Genomic DNA, 17,769 nt, shown 5'->3' with positions numbered 1-17,769 from the left:
ATGTGACCAGCAAGTCTTACCGTGCCAGGATTCTGTCAACCTGAACTCGATCATCCTCCGTGTAGCCCGGCCAGTCCCTCTGGACCTCACGGAAAATAAAGTCCTTCAGCGAATAAGAGTTATCCTTAGGGTTTAGATTGGCCACCTATCGAGACAAAACATTCACTTATTCCCTAAAATATACAAGAGCCCCTTATTTAGATCCCCCTTATATCAAATATTAAACCTTTACAACTGCTTTAAACTAATTAACTGTAACAAATCATGTATCGGGTCATAACATTTTAATTACAAATAGAAAACTATTAATAGGAGAATGCACATGTTAAATACTTAAGTTGGCATACTTAAGAGCGACAGATACACAAACACTAAAAATAGTAATGCAAATGGATGGTTAGGCAAAGGGATAGAGTGTTACTTCTTGCGTTACAACCTAGAGAGGGGACCGGGTTCAGATTCTCACTCCTTCCTGCATTTCCAAAGAAGGAGAGCAGCTCGCTTCATACTTCCCTTTTCAAATTCCTTCTAAATTTCATTTCAAGGATGAGAACAAAGACATTTCTCCTTTGAAACTAAAGGGGAGAACTGAAATTGCTACTTCTACCTCTTTTGTTGACTAAAGCCTTTTAAACGACTGTAAACATCATGCCCTTGGCTGAACTGAACCACACTGTTCTCATTAGCATGGGAGTCGTTTGAATGAGCACACGTGCTCATAATTACTCTAATAGGTTTAATTCATGGTTGCCTAATGCGCCTCGTGCTATACATTCAAATTGGGGTTGAACGTAAATCTTTGTGACAAATCATGACTTGCACAACGTGAAACTGCTTCTTTAGAAGTGCCGAGTCTGGAGGGTAAATTACTACTGCGACGTGATGCTATCTATTCAAGTCTCTGTCACCTATCTTGATCGAATATGTATGATTATGTAAGGCCACAGGTTGCATTCAGAGAACTTACACGGCTGGTTACATGCCAGTAATACCTTTCTAGTCTCTTATCTTAATTACAACGTAATATTTCTGTTTAAATACAACACAACACTTTCAATGGAACTTTAGATTGGTCAAAAGGAACAATGAAAACACTCAATGTATATTAAAAAAAAAAGAAAAAAAAAAAGAAAAAAGAAGAAAGGTTTACACAAAAATGTCAAGTAACATAACTCACTGTTGAACACACAACAATAATACATGGTAATCATGGAGCAAATTAGCAACTTAGAATGATTTCTGAATTTAAAGTATCATGTGCTAATTTAAAATATAAATAAATTAATTAATAAAAAATAAATGAATAATAAATAAATGAATTAATAATAATAATAATAATAATAATAATAATAATAATTAAACCAATTAATTAATAATAATTAAATAATTTATTAATTAATTAATATTAATTAAAAAATAATTACACAAACAATAAAATAAATAAATAAATAAATATAATTAATTAATTAATTAATTTAGAATAGACTCTATATTCAAATTACATTGTGATGTGGTGGGCACGTCAAACTGAAAGTAATAACTGTTGACAAACACACGTACGTATGCTGCCAAATTCAATTTATTTGGACAAAGATGCACAAACTAAAAATATATTGAAGATGTGGAGTGGCACTGCACTGCTTGTCCAGTGTGCAACCAGCTTCAAGACGCACTAAAACTCCTGAATTTGGAAAACCAAAATAGTGCTATATGTTGGCTCACTGCCCACTAGGCTGGCTATTGGTGCTGAATTAAGTTTCACTCAACTGAAGGTAAAACTCTTTAATGTGATATTTTATCATTATGCCACATTTGCTTGACTGTAACTTGTGTTTTTATTCAGAGAACTGATTTACTTACCTGATGTAGTGTAGTGCCTAAAGAATTGCGGTCCTTCTGGCTGACGCCATCTCTTTGCAGTCTGGCGAGAACCTCAAGTTTCTTGTAGGAGCGCAGGGCAAGAAGGTGAATCACGCGGTCCCGGTACGGCTTTTGTGACACAGGGTTGTTGGTAAGGCACTTGCGGATGGTGTTGGCTGGGTTGAGGGGGGTGGTCTGTTTCCTTTCTGGAACCGGGTCGGGGGCTGACGGGGCCGGTTTTCGGTGGATTTTTTTGTCTGCGTAAAAATGACATTCATTGGTTACAAAACTAAAACACATCATAAGCACTGTGTGAAAGTCTCTTAGTGCTCTCTTCTTAATTGTATAATACCTGTAACTCAAAGTCCTCAAAGACTAATTCACACACTAGCCCACCCTATATAGTAGGCAAGATTAGGATTAGCACTAAACCAAGGGTCCAGATGGTATACAATTCCCACCGGTGTCTTATACGATTCACAAAACCACATGCTTGCACCATTTCTGTGCTAGGAAAATGTAAAAAATGTTTTAACATTGACATTTGTTATCTGTAAACCTAACATTCATGTATACACTTTCCATTAAACAAATGAAAAAAAAAAATAGGTTTTCTAGTATCAAGATGTTAGCCTTAAGATAATCTATTAGCCATTGTTTAAGTGCACAATGTAAAGAAAACACTTTTAGAAGATGTTAGCATTGAAAACTTGCAGTCTCACATGCACCAAATTGATCTATTATTTTCTAAATACTGAATAGCACTGAGCACTACAGATGAATAATAGAGTGTAAATCAACTTTCTATTGAGATGAATAAAGTGTGGCAGTGTGCAGAATCTGCTTGAACAACCTGAATTGTACACAGAATTCTTAATATTTTTAGGCAGTATGAAGTAAATCAGGAGAGAAAATGGTTAGACTCAGCATTACTATTAGTCTGAAACTGTCATGAACTGGCAGAAGCAGATTTAGCTCAACAGTTCTGGCCGAGCTATATATGAAATGCTGCGGGCCAATAGCAAGAAAAGGGGGGCTACTCATCCTGCTTCTGTTGAACGCTAATTTGAAGGATTTCAGAGGCCCTTTAAGCACCTCACAAAAGTCGGCAATTATTAAACTCCTCAACATCTATTTAGAAGATTAAGGTGTAGCAACTGTCTTCCTCTCGCAGGCCATTCTGTGGTTCGCCAGAACACGTGCCTTGTTTGGACGACATCCAAATGCAAATTTTCGCTGTCTCACCTTTTGCCAGTCAGGTGAAACCCTTACGTCAGTGGATAATAAGCTTTGGCCATTGAACACGTAACACAGTATGGCAGACCAGGAGGAATCAAGAAAGGGAAGATCATAACAACTCTGGATAACGCAGTGAAATCTCAGGTTAAATATGTAAAGTGTGTCAGTTTCCTGAGCACCAGCTGCTGCAGAGCCTTACACTAACCACAAGATCTTTTTCCTGCACTTCCTTTTGCTCGGTATAATGCAAACGTCCCCCAAATAGTTCTCCCCTGTGGCTTATCACCAAGGGATGGAGGCGAAACTGACTTTTCCAGTTTTGCAGTGGAAGCCAGCTGTGGTCCGGAGAACAGGGGGGGGCTCCCAAAGGGGAATGACAGCTGAACAGGTGCTGAGAGACAGGTTTTGTCTGGCAGGGGTGAAACATAATGAGCTGCATTTGAGTGTTAGTTAAAGACTCCCTCAAGGGTGGTTCTTTTTTCCTAAAATGATGATACCTTTCTTTAAAAGATGAGATAACACGGTCTCTTGAGTGGTGGCGTCATCTCCACTGTGCAGTTTTAAAAAGCCAAATACCGCTGGTTTCATTTAACAACCCGAGCAGGTGAAAATAGCCTTACAAGACTTGAAAGATTCAGTCTGTCAGTTTCAACTTCACAGTAAACTCTATGTAGGACAAATCAGTAATCTCAGAGACATTGGTGCACCACGACTTAGCCACGTAAGATAAATGGGATGAACTTTTACTTGCTTTTTCTCTTGACCCTAATCCTTACATCATTCCCCGTAAAGCTCCCAATTGGTTTAACGCGCATGGCTATGTGTGCGGAGACAACTGAACTGGTCAAGCATTACAAGTCTATTGCTGCGTCCCAATTTCCATACGATCCATGCTAAATAGTATTTGAAAATAGAATTAGTATGTCCCAAACCAAAGCATGTTGAAAAGAGTATGGTACCCGGATGGCTTCCTATTTCCGGTAAATATTCAAAGTGTAGAAGCATCCATACTCTAATCGCTAATATTGCCCACAATACATTGCACGTTAGATGTGAAATTGATTAGAACTGCAATTGTGGATGAAAAGTGTAAACAAACAACAAACATGGCAGACATGCGAGACCAACCATCAAGTAGAGAGGCTTTGGTAAAGTTTGAATGACTTTTAATCAATATCTAGCCACGTTGAACATATTTAAACCACATTTTCAGTGTTATATTTTATTTGCAATAACGTGAACATACATCAAGATGTTTGGACATTAACTTCTGAATGCATAATTACTCAAAGACCTGAGGAGATTTCTCTGCATGAAAGACTTGCGAACGGCAGATTATCCTTCTTCTGCTTCTCCAATAATGTAGGTAATTAAATATGAAAGAAATGCGGATGATGTGTGGAGATAATTGAAAGGGGATGTAACAAGCAAACACAATGAAGCTTGCATACTCCTCAGTTACACACTTAAATGTATATACTTTACAAAAAAAGTGTATAGTTTAGAGCGTATTATAAGTATGTGAATTGGGACGCAGCACATGTAAAAATTGAGGAGAGCTACATGACAATCACAAAACTATGCTTTTATTAGTCAATTTCAATCTGGTAATGAGCAAACCTGTTTAATGTTGTACTACATTGGATTTAAAACGGAAACGAAAACAGAAACTGTAAAGAAAACCCCATCCTCTGTAGATAACCATCAGGTGTGTAGACGGATTTTTTTTAATGACAGTAATGATTCAACTGAGAGGCTAGCCAGAAATATTTGAAATGCTAAATTAAAATGTAATCATAAAACCCTTTGGACTTTTTTTACATTTGCAGTTGTGGCCACTTAATTGATTCACATGACAAATTTTTAATACTCTGCAATAATATCAAACCTCGGAACGGTCCTCCGGGTTTGATGAATTTGGTGCTGTTCTTGCTTTTGTCCTCCTCTGCTTTGGTCACACGCTCTTTGGTCACCTGATAGGAATCATTGGTGGCGCATACTGTGATTTTGTCTTGAATCGTTCCAAGCGAAGACAAATGGGGGATCCCAGAGCTAACAGGCACAAGTGATTCAAAATGAGAAACAACAGCAAACCGAACAGTGCTTTTGACACACAAGTCATTAAAATCAGCGCTTACCTAGATATGTACTGGTGGATACACTCGAAGCTTCCTTGAGGATTGTCTTTGCCAAAGTTGGACAGATAAAAGTTGAAGTTATGAGAGCCATCGGAAGCCTCTGTGGTTGGAATTTTAATGCGCTGAAGGGGTGAAGATAAAACAAACTCTAAATTACAATCAAATTCTACTCTAATTATTTGGTATCATTAAAAACTAAAGATATTAAAACACAAGAGGGCTGCATAGACAATCATTTAAAACATCTTTAGAGGATCAGAGGTAGGACTGGACGATTTGGCCTAAAAAAACAAAAAAAAAAAAACTCGATTAATTGAACATTTTAACGCGATTAAGATTAATGACCGATTATGTTATTTGTTTATTTACACATGGTTTCCGCTGCATTCATTCTTCCATGGCGGGGTGCCATGCCAAAATTCATTCTGCCACGGCTACATTTCAGCTTCTCATTCAAAATATTTAGTTTTTTTAATAGCGGGTAATAATTGCACCAAAACGTATTATAGGGTAAGTGAATTATAACAGCGCAAACTTTTCTGTAACCGTAGTAGTGCTGTGCGTCATTTGTTTAACCTTTTAAGGTTACGTGCTGACTGACTGGTGCGTGATGCTAGCAAACACGACGTATAGCCGTTTCGCTTTACTTCAGGACGCATTAATACCGCCCTGTAGGTCTATTGGAGACATTCATATATATTCCTAGCAAATCTAGCAAATGCTGGAGACATACTTGTTACATAAATGCACTAAATCGCTCTTCAGCTGCGTTTATTTGAGAGCGCACAAGAAGATCTGCACTTGAGCAACTTATATAAGGGAGCTTGCAAGAAGTTTTGTGCACAAGCAGAGGAAATCGGCACGCAAGCAAAGAGATTTGCATGCTTGTAGGCTATTGCATAAATGCAATCTCGACTTCTAATACTGCGCTCACGACATTGGTCATTGAAATAACGCCACAAGTAGTTGATAGATCGGTGTTAAATTTTTTTTTTTTAAATAATAAAAAAGAACGCCACAAGTAGTTGATAGATCGGTGTTTATATATATAAAAAAATAAATAAATAAAAAATAAAAAAAAGGCCTGCCACCACAGCTGGAAAAAATCCTAGAGGAAACGCTGTTACATTATTTTGCCCTCTCAGTTCACTGACAGATTTTGTACAGTAAATATGCTCATATAACATGCGAGAGACTTTTAAATAAAGGGTGCATTTCTTGATTAAAATAGTTGAAAGAAACACACACACACACACACACACACACACACACACACACACTATCTACTATTTATGATTGATTAATTATTGAACATAAGCGTTAAACATCTGAAATTAAAACACACATTGCCTAAAACAGTCACTTTTTTTAATAAAAAAAGTAAAAATAACTTGCACTTTTGGAAACAAAATACATTTTTTATGTTTTCAAAAGTAGAAAGCAGGATGTCTTATAAATTAATAACTCTTGTACATCCTGCAAATAATATTTTAAACAGTGGATTTCTTGCATCTTCCGTAAACAAATATTTTAATGTAAATAATAATTTTATTGTAATAGAAAATATGCCATTTCAAAGCATATCTGGCGCAGCTTCCAATCCAATTATCGTCAACAGTGCGAACGTGTAGTTGCATTTTTCGAGATCTTTTCGGGTATGAGACCACGCAAAGGCTGCGCCAGACCATACCCATGCATTCGACGCAGAAATATAAATCAGCCTTAACAGAGTGGGGTAACAGAACTCCACACGCAGTAGGTAAAGTAATTGGAGAAAAAAAATGACCTGGACAATTTTAGGTTCTAAATGTTGATTACTTTTCAATTAAATCATCCAGCCCTAACTAGAGGTAAAATAAATCTAGTTACTCACTGAACAAAAGTATTTATCGTCAAAATTGGTTCAGCCCAATTACTTAACACTAATATTGTCAGTCTGAAACTATTAAAACAGGTACAATCAAATTTAAACACGAGTTTTAGTTGAGATGCCAAAACTAAAATTGTATATCATTTAGAACATACTTGCAGGCAAATTGCTAACACCAACTACTAGGGTTGCACGATACTGGAATTCAATATTGAAATTTTCTGCTGACTTAAGTGCATCGGAGCACATTCTTAAAAATCGCTGATTTGCCGTTTTGTTCACGTGCTAAAAAGAAATGCCTGTGATTGGCCGTGAAGCTGATCAGTTCACCAAATTTACCGCTGTATACCAAGTGTAACAACAGATACAGAAACACTGTAAAGTTTTAAAGCAGCGATTCATCAGTGGATCGCTCTCATGTCAGCTTATAGATAAACCAGCTGATTGACGCGACTTTGAAACACTCCAGTGTGCCTGTATTTGTGGTCACACTCAGTAAACAGCAGTGAGTTCGGTGAACTCATGACCTTCACGGCCAAATCACAGTAATTTCTGTTGAGCACATGAACCCAATGGCAAATCCGTGCTGTTTAAGAACGTGCTCACTAGCGATCAAACGTCAGCGGGAAATGGACGTTTTTTAAACTTCAGTATCGATTGGTACCGAATTCCAGTATTATGGCAACCCTACCTACTAGTTTAATATTTAACTGATTAATGTTGTAAACATGCCTGACCATTCTCATTTGGGTAAAATTCATTACACAATTACGTGCTTTGTTTCTAAATGAACCAGCGGTTTAGAATGAATCAGTTCAATTAATGTTTAAATTAAATTAATATATTTTTAAAAACTAAGACTGTTACACTTAATGGTATTTACCATGACCAACATTTTAGTGACATTTCAGCTTTCTGTATATAAAAAAGCCAATAAAAGTCAAATCTCTGAAACACTGTAAAATGCAATTAATTAAAGGGGGTAAACCCACTGCCTTAAATATTGATCTTACTTAAAAAATGTGATGTGCTTCGGTTCCAAGTTAAAACTATTAAGTTCAATTAACTTAATGTTAATAATTATGCACAGTTTATTTACTTAAACATTTTAAGGCAGTGTTTACTTATTCAAAGTCAACTAATCGCCTTTTACAGCATAACATTTATCACAACACATTCTAATGTAGAAAGAAAAATATAAGGCTGTATTACACTTATTGTTCCGATGCTTGAATACAAACTTAAGACAGTAAAGAGAACTGAAAATAATCACATACAATGATCCAGCACTATTAATAGATCCTAGGGCTGTGCAATTAATCGAAAATCCGATTTCGATTTTGGCTTCTAACGATTAAGAAAAACCATTAATCGAGATAAACGATTATTCCATCATAAACCGCCTTCTTTCCAATTGTACACGTGTTGCTCTTAAAAGAACGAAAGACCACATGATCCTGTGCGCATGTGTGGAGCGCACACAAAAGTCACAACGGAAGCATGAGGTCAGCATTCGGTCTCACACGCACACTGAGACGAGCAGAGCGCCACATCTAAAGTAATCTTAACGTGAGCGCTTTAATGGTCAAATAGGCGTCAAAACGCGGTGTTTGGTGATTATTCATATTAACCCTCATTTGTGTAATAAACAAACGAGTTGAGAATCAAAAGACATGCGAAAGAGAAACCATTAAAGAGACAGCACGCGATAATCCTTCTGCCTCCTGTTTTTTATGATTATTAATCAAACAATAAATGGAGAACATGCCTCTCTGCTCTTGAATGAAGGACTGCTGCGGCTAAAGTGTTTTTCATACTGTAAGGACGCTTAAAACACAGTTTGTTTAATATTTTACATATTCTATTGTATTTATTTCTCTTTCCTTTGCAGGGAGGAAAATAACTGTGTATATGCAGTTGAATTATTAGCCCTCCTGAATATTAGCAGCCCTTTTCTCCCCAATTTCTGTTTAATGGAAAGAAGATTTCTGAACATAATGGTTTTAATAACTCGTTTCTAATAACTGATTTCTTTTTATCTTTGCTATGATGACAGCACATAATATTTAACTAGATATTTTTCAAAATACAAGCATTCAGATTCAAAGACGTAATTAGTGTAATTAGGCAAGTCATTGTATAACAGTAGTTTCTTCTGCAGACAATCAAAAAATATATTGCTTAAGGGGGCTAATATTATAGACTTAAAAATGGGTTTCAAAATATTTAAACCTCCTTTTATTTCTTGCCAAAATGAAAAAAAGCCTCTTTCCAGAAGAAAAAATATTAGAGGAAATACTGTTAAAATTCCTTGCTCTGTTAAACATCATTTGGGAAATATTTATAAAAAAAAAAATTCTCAGGAGTGCTAATAATTTTTTTACTTTAACAGTAATCGTTTTGAATAATCGTGATTACAATTATGACCAAAATAATCATGATTATGATTTTTCCCAAAATCGAGCAGCCCTAATAGATCCTGCCTAAAAAGATGGCAAAGCAGCCAACTAGAATTTGAGATCTTGTCAGATCACCCAGGAGTTCAAAATAACATCTCAACTCCAGGACAGACAAGAGTTAAACGACTGTCTTTAGAGAGAATATTTATGAGTGTAAAACAGGAACCTTACTCGTCCACCCAGTATTTATAGTAACACAGTGTCTGACGCAAACTACAGCATGGTGCACAGGGTCAGAGGTTAAATGGCCGCTATCACAGGGGAAAAGTGAAATGCCGCCCAGTAAGACCACAGAAGGCTGTAGACTCTCTATTAAGACACCAGGTTCATAATTATAGAGTGCTTTGATGAGTAACTCGCACTCTTCAGTTGTGGATGACACCGATGATGCTGCAAAACTCATTTCAACATAAGGTGTTTGAATGTTTGTTTAACACCATGTAAGCTTCTTCGGCTATCTTCATGTATACTGCAATTAGATGAGTTTTTACAATTTAACATGAACTGAACTTACCCCTTGAAGACCCTGAAATCGTATCGTCGCCTGTGTGGACGGTGCATTCTGCAAAAGATGAAATATTCAAATGTCAACATAACCACATACGGCTAAGAAGTATATCAAGCACAAAATCATGGTATGACAAGTTTTGACATAGATCATTATTATCATACAAACAAGAGTTTTTCCCAAAAAATATGAATTTAAGAGCAAACAACAATGTGAAGGTCTTAAACAACAGTTCAACAAACAAGTTCCTAAATGAATAAATCATTTGAGTTAATATTTTAACAAACGATTCATAAGACAATCTTTGTTTCTAAATGAAGCAGCAATTTTGAATGAAGCAATTGAATTTGTGTTTAAATACATTTTTTAACTGAGGCTTGATCAAACTTAATGGTGACTTTAGTATTTTTTTATTGACTTATTTTAATTTAAGATTTAAAGACAAAGATATAAGGCTTTATTAATGACTATACCCGAAAATACAGATACAATTTTCTGTCTATGCACATGCTGCATGCTAGTCACTGCTTTTTTTAACATGCATTATGTTAACAAATAAAGTATGCACCTTTTTGTCATGCACAGAATAACAGAAGGACTGCTTTTAGTAAAATGTTCAGTTTAAACTAGACCACATTACAAGGAATACCTCATCTCAACATGCAATGCACTCAAACTGACCTTCTACTTCCGCTGAAACTGGAAACACTATCAACCATCATTATAAACAGTACATACTAAACACAATATATTCTGTGCTTTAAACACACATACAGACATTAAACTCTTCACTTTCCTTCAACCATACACCTCCAGTTATATTCAAATACTGCCCGAAGCCTCGTCCATCTGCATAGGCTTGTTTAACCAGATAAGTTTCACAAGCCCCCCACCCCCCAAGCACACTTGTGCACAGACTAGATCAGATCACATTACACAGGAGGACGAAGAACGACGATTAAGTCTTCTGATGATTTGGAAGTCTAAACCAGCGGCTCCCAATTCTTAAAAACGGTTGTACATCTGTGTTGAGACAGACAATGCTAAATGCAAACAGTTTACTGCAACCTTTAGTTTAACCATATACACTCAACATTATACAAGTTAAGAAATTTGCATATTGTCATGCTATTTTGAACAACTCAGGCACATCAGATCACCGATTGAAGTGAAACACAAAACCTGCGGTCTAATCCGCTAATAATTAAACAGACTGTTTAGATGAGCAGCTTTAGCGAATCAAATGAATCTACAGACAATTAAAGATCTATTATCAACATTTAAGCCATGCAAGTAATAAGGCTTGGCTCCAGGATCATCGCTGAGGTTCACGCATTCCCAGTCTCTGCCCTAACTGTCTTGTCTCATTGCCGAGAGATGAATAATGATTAACCATGAGCTCAGCTAAGAACAGTAGCTGGAAGACAAACTGATCTGGAACATGACAACATGTGCTAACACACTGTAAATACCAAACATTGGTCAGTGAATCAAGCTGATTTCCGACATTCAATGTTTTGTTTTTTTAAGAGTTGTATCTATTTTGCAAAGCTAGACAAGGTATGGTATGGATGAAGCAGTAATCTCTTACTCCTATCTGATTAATATAGGAGGACACTAAGCCTTCACTACATTACATGCACTACATTCTTGACACCAAAGTGACACTTAATACACAGTACCCTCCGTAGTACTTAAATATTTTCTCATTGAAACACTCACATGCTGGATAACATCAACTGAATGACATGTGCTTTGCTTGAAAAATAAAATAATTGAGATAAAACGAGTTTGTTGGGTACTAAATTATGATAACCAAAAGAAAATACAGCTAGAACTATTAAAAATGTAACAAATACCAAAGGCCAACATAATTGAAGACATCGGAACGTTACACTAAACTTACACTTTATTTATATATTTATTTTATAATTTTTTTTAAATAAATAATTTCAGTTACTTTTAAGTTTAGTGTAACGTTCAGAATTGTTTTTATGCCTTTGGTATTTATTTAACATTTTTAATAGTTCTAGCTCTACTTTTTATTTAGGGTTGCGTGGTTTACCGGCCCTATGGTAGTATCGCGATACTATAGCTCCAAAATACTGGTGGTGCCACTGTAGTTTGTAAACGGTAGTATATCGTCATTAATGGTTTATCTACAATAGATAATGTTGCATGTGGAAAAGTCACTAAAATACGCACACATTTGTGCAACAATAAACCATTTTATTTGAATAGTCTGTAGAGCACTTTAAGGTTGCAAAACTGTCGAATTTGTGCCTTTTATGGTAGCCTATTGCACGTTTCCTAACGCTTCAATTTGAACACACATCTGAATCAGTTTACTTCTGTTCCTGTTAATATGATTTAGTAGCGAACATGGCAATCTCTTTAAAAGAACGGCTCAAAGTGAAAATTTGAATAACTAATTAATCAATTAATTATTATTACCTGATATGAAAGAAAAAAAAATTGGATGAAAAAGCCAAAATAGAAAAGGGAAACATTAAAAAAAAATTGACCACTTCATATAGCCTAAATTTAACATAATATAGCCTAAATTTGTTGAAAAAAAAATGCTCTTTTGTAACAAATTTCAATTGGTATAATTAGTATCTTTTTAAAATGTATTTTAGTTGGTCAGTTATCTACAAAACCAACAAAAAGGACAAATTTAAGGTGAAATGGGGAGCAAATAATACTTTTTGCCTTAAGGGCATTATGTTTTACATTCAAGTAGGCCTATTATAACAAAATACAGTATTTGACAATTTTCTTTATAATTGAAGTTTTAAATTACAGTATTGCAATAATACTTGGTATTGTGATACTTTAGCTGGTATAGTATTTTAAGATTAATTAATGGTTTGTAATTTAATCTCAATTAAACAGTTTAAGATTTGAATAGTTTTAGTTCACTAAGATAAATGTGAAATACAATAAAAATACTGGATTAAAAACCTAAAGAGGAGAGATTACTACTTTGGCAACTGAGGTAAAATTACCTGAGAAACTAAAAATCTCCAAAATGTTTATATTTAAAAAATGTGTATAAAATTACAAATTACAATTACAAGTGTATAAAAATACAAGTACTTACATTTGAATTTGAATAGCATCAATAAGGTTTATGCTGAGGTATACAATTAAGTAGATAAATTAGTAAATTAAAAGTAGTAAAAAGTAATTTTAAAAAAATCCAGAATGCATAAAAAATGGCTAAAACTATCACTAAATTCAAATCAAGCTAAAAATTAAAATCTAATTTTAAATATGATAAATACCATAGCAGTGCTAGATAATATCAACTGAATGGCATGAGCTTTGTTTGTGAACCCTGAGCTTAAGACTCGTTCAGATGGCCTTCCCGATGGTGTGTTGTAACATTTTGACTGTCAACCAAACTGCAAGTCCTAATCAACAAAGGCAAACAGTGCCAGTGTAAAGCAGCCAGGAACTCGATGGATTACTAAGCTAAATTTAGTGTTAAACAGGCCTCAAGGTCCAACTTCACTCTTTTGAGAGTAATATTTGTTTAAAATAAATGGGTTGGTGACCGTCCAACCATACACAACCCATATCAAATCTTGGGCCTAAATATTAATCAGGATTTGGCCTTGTGGGATAGAACGAACCATCTCTATGAACCCGGTGAACAGTTTTTTTTTCTTCTTTTTTACAACGGGCCAGCTGTAGCTTTAAGTCAAACACTGCCTCGTAAGCACTTTGAGCAGCGTAGAGCTTTAAAAAAATCCAGACAATGCAGCTCTTCATTGAAGCTGCCTGATTTCTCCTAGTAAGCCAATAGAAACTCTTTCAGGCTTTTGAAATGATAGAAATGTCCAGAAGGTCTTTTCTGTTTTATCAATTTCCTCTTCTTTTTCATATATTCATAACACTTTTACAAATATGACTCACAAATTGTACCACCGATGGCTTGAATGACCTGAATAGAAATGATCACACACGTCCACTGTGGTCAAAAAGTTTATCAAAACTACATGAAGATGGAGGATGATTAGTGCACTATTAAAACTGTGTAAGAAAAAGTAATGGGTAATTCCCCCACTTACTCACAGAGCATACATCAGAATAAAAAAATCTCCTTTTTGCACAATAATAAAATCCTTCAACTTTATTTTAAGATCACTATAGATGCTTAGCACATGATAAAAGGCGATTATGACATAAAACTTTAGTTTATCTTAATAAAGCACATTAAACTCCTCAGGTGTGAGTCCTCTAAGCTAACTAGCTAACAGAGTAACCATATTTAGCCGTTAATTAGACAAACTAACACGTTTTTTGATATTTTGCTAATCTAAAACATGTTTATTTGGATAAAGAGTGATGAAAATACAACAAAAGACAAACATATCGCCACACTTATGAACTTAACCACTGTTGGAGGTCTGCCAGCTAGTAACATTAGCCATGCTATCAGCTAGCTCAGCAAACTTTAATTTTCGTGTATCCGGAAGACTTTTTCTTACGTTACACGGAAAATTGTGTTTAATGAGTCTGTCAGCTAACTGAAATGATTAAAATGTCGAAATGACAGGAAGCACAGTCGACGATATTCGTCTGTAGAGAAAGTTTTCTCTAATCATTAGCATTGTAGCGGATCGTCGAAGATAAAACAGTAAAACAGAAAAATAACAAAATAATTTCGCTTTAGCCCGGCTAATAAAAGCTCTTGCGATCCCTCGGGTTTTTAAAATGTTAAAAATTAAACATGCGTGTCTATTAGGGTTAAAATTACAGGGAGAGAATTCATAGCAAGTAATGGTGTGTTGGCATAATGTTCTAACCATACTGTCCAGTTTTCTTTATATAAAAAAACAACTTTCTATCAATTCCAGTAGGACATTAACCAACTGAGAACCTTTATCAAGTTTTTAAGAGAATTTGCATTATCTGAAGAGCAATAAATCATTATTCGACCTTTTTTTTTGGCCGAGCAAGCTGTCGCTTTTCCTATCTCTCTATAAAACTGTAAGTTTCCCATCACTCACCTTACAGTTTTGGTAGCTTTCTAGCGCTTTAAAGGCTGATTCTGTCAATTTGACATGTAAAACTGATATTTTGTCGCTCTTGCGGCCACAATTGAGTCCATATGTGCCATCCTCGCAGAGAGCTGCCATCATCTTCACCAGCCCTCCACCATAGTCCCTCTGACATACGTGCAAACTCTCTCTCTCTCTCTAATGCGGACAGAGGGAGGGACTGAACACAAATAAGTCCTTTCTGCTACTGGTAGAAAGTTAGGAGACTAGCCGGGTCTTTTTCTCTCTGTAATACTATTGTAGCCTAGGTTCAAATGTTTGGCTTTAGATTTTATAGTGTGTTGCGTTGATCTAAACGAAAGAAATAAGTTTTTAAAAGTTTCAATTATTGATAGATATATTGATCAATTTGTTGATATGGGTTTTAATTAATTGATTATGGTTCAATAATCATGACCATCTGTTTATTGGTTTACTGTGTCAGTTTCACTTGAAGATTAGTTTCTTCTATTGGAAGTTATTTAGAAAAATGTTGAAAACTAGTAACCGTTGACTTCCTTAGCATTTGTTTTTACTGTAGAAGTACGTTTTAAACAGTTTGTAAAATTATTCAGAATATTTACTTTTGTGTTCAGCAGAAATAAAATAAAAAAACTCATACAGGTTTGGAACTACATTAGGGTGAGTAAATGATGAGTAAATGATGAGAACATTTTCATTTTTAGGTGAACTGTCCCTTTACTTAGCTAATAAAAACAGCTTAAACCAGCGTAAGCTGGTTGACTGGTTTCAGTTGGTTGGCCAGCCTGGTTTTAAAGGGGTTTTGGTCATTTCCAGTCTGGTCTGGACCAACTAAAACCATCTTGACCAGCCTGGTTTAAGCTGGACATTTCTGACTTGGTTGCCAGCCTGGCTAAGCTGGTCAAGCTGGTTTTAGCTGACCAGACTGGAAATGGCTGGAAATCAGCCTGGAATTGTCCAAACCCCTCTAAACGCAGACTGGGACTAAACGCAGACCAGCTAAAACCAGCTAACCAGCCTAGACTAGTTTGGCTCTGCAGTGAGTACCACATGGTTTTTTAGCAGGATAAGTATTGTATATTTACTTATGCTTGCATCAAAAATGTTATTAATATTACAAAAGTTGCTTTGGCCTCTAATTGAGATAGGATAAGTTTAAGTTGAAATAATAAAATTACTAAAAATATATAATATTAAAACACACAAGTAAAATGAGTAAATTGACATTTTTAGGTGAATTATCTCTTTTAGAATTGTATATTTGTTTACAATTGCATCAAAAAAAATTTAAAATATAACAAATGTTTCCTTGGCTACTAATTGAGATTTAATAAGTTTAACTTGAAATTCTACATTTAAAAAATAGGGTAATTAGTGCAAAACATGTTTACCACTAAGCAAAATATATTTAAAAAGACACAAACTTCATGAAAGTAAAATTAATCAATTTATTTTCCTTCGGGCTTGTCCCATATAATCTGGAGTAACAGCAGCGGAATGAACCGCCATATTATCCAGGATATATTTTACACAGCAGATGCCCTTCCAGCTGCAACCCAGCACTGGGAAACACCCAAACACTCTCACATTTACACACATGCATTACAGCCAATTTCGTTTATTTAATTCACATAGTGCATGTCTGTGGGCTGTGGGGGAAAGCGGAGCACAGTATAGATTCTGAAATAAATAAGTGTTCACTTAACACTTTTGCATTTAAGTTGCAGTGTGTAGTTTATATTATACTTTACTTCAGCAGTATCTGAATTACACCGTTTATTAAACAAACTATTATTCTTGTAATTTACTCTGGCTGCTATTCCTGCTTTGTCTCCTGTGCCCTTCCTGTAATTCAAAGGATTATTAAACAAATTGTGTTAATTACTTGCGTCCAGCTTTACCTTGCTCAAAAGGAGTGTTTTCTTCACCATTGCTAAAACTTGATTTGCCAGCTGTCATTACCCCTCCCAGTCTTCACCTTGGTATACACTAGCATAGAGATGTCAGACAAGTGGTTGGATCCAGCCTGCACATGTATTACTGTACATGTCTCAGTGTTTGTACACAGTGACAGACTGCAGTCATCAGCCAGTTGCATCAGGGTCATCCTGAGTCATGGTCGGTCCATGGTTTCATCACAGTAATACGGTGATCTGCAGGAACAAGTTAAACAAGAAAACCACAGTTTGCAGACATGATTGATATATGCCTCTGCATTTTTACATGTAGGTGTGACAAACTATTGCATTATTTGTATTCCAGCTGAAAACCAAGCCTTGCAAAGTTATTGGAGAGTTGAAGCAAAGTGGAGTGAAGGTTTTTCATTTGCACATCAGCGTTCAAAGTATTCAGGCACAAGAAATTTTACCATTTTGAACTTGAATAAAGCATAATTTTATCGAATTTTTTATAAAATAATTTTTTTAGTGTTATTTTACATTTGATTATTCAAATTCTGTGCCTAAATACTATTTGACTGCCCAGGAAAACAATAAATCACTGTTTATTTCACTGTTATCTTTGCTTTTAATTTATTTTTGATCATTTTTATTGAATGATTAATTTCCCTACTAAATCATTTCAATCAACCTGAATAAATAAGTTCTTTTTAATTAGCAGTTTTCAAGTCATCTGGTGAAATTGTATATAAATCGCAATATTTATC

The 17,769-nt window shown here is 35.3% G+C and overlaps 1 protein-coding gene and 1 long non-coding RNA gene across 2 annotated transcripts in view; one reads left to right on the top strand and one right to left on the bottom strand.

The window, feature by feature from the left end:
* Nucleotides 1-15,281, bottom strand: part of ell2 (elongation factor for RNA polymerase II 2) — a 25,861-nt gene extending 10,580 nt beyond the window's left edge. The window contains exons 1-6 of the mRNA NM_001083812.2: nt 15,093-15,281; nt 10,081-10,128; nt 5,238-5,359; nt 4,988-5,151; nt 1,861-2,117; nt 21-145 (exon numbers count right to left, since the gene is read on the bottom strand). Coding sequence (NP_001077281.2) covers nt 21-145; nt 1,861-2,117; nt 4,988-5,151; nt 5,238-5,359; nt 10,081-10,128; nt 15,093-15,224 — 848 coding nt within the window. The 5' untranslated portion in view covers nt 15,225-15,281. The remainder of the gene's footprint in view (nt 1-20; nt 146-1,860; nt 2,118-4,987; nt 5,152-5,237; nt 5,360-10,080; nt 10,129-15,092) is intronic.
* Nucleotides 1-17,769, top strand: part of LOC141379995 (uncharacterized) — a 26,285-nt gene extending 8,516 nt beyond the window's left edge. The window contains exon 2 of the long non-coding RNA XR_015520107.1: nt 17,724-17,769. This is a non-coding gene — a long non-coding RNA (uncharacterized LOC141379995). The remainder of the gene's footprint in view (nt 1-17,723) is intronic.

This window comes from Danio rerio, chromosome 21, assembly GCF_052040795.2.
Source record: "Danio rerio strain M-AB ecotype USA chromosome 21, GRCz13ab, whole genome shotgun sequence".
NCBI lineage: Eukaryota > Metazoa > Chordata > Actinopteri > Cypriniformes > Danionidae > Danio > Danio rerio.
This window is presented reverse-complemented; position numbering and strand designations above follow the sequence as displayed.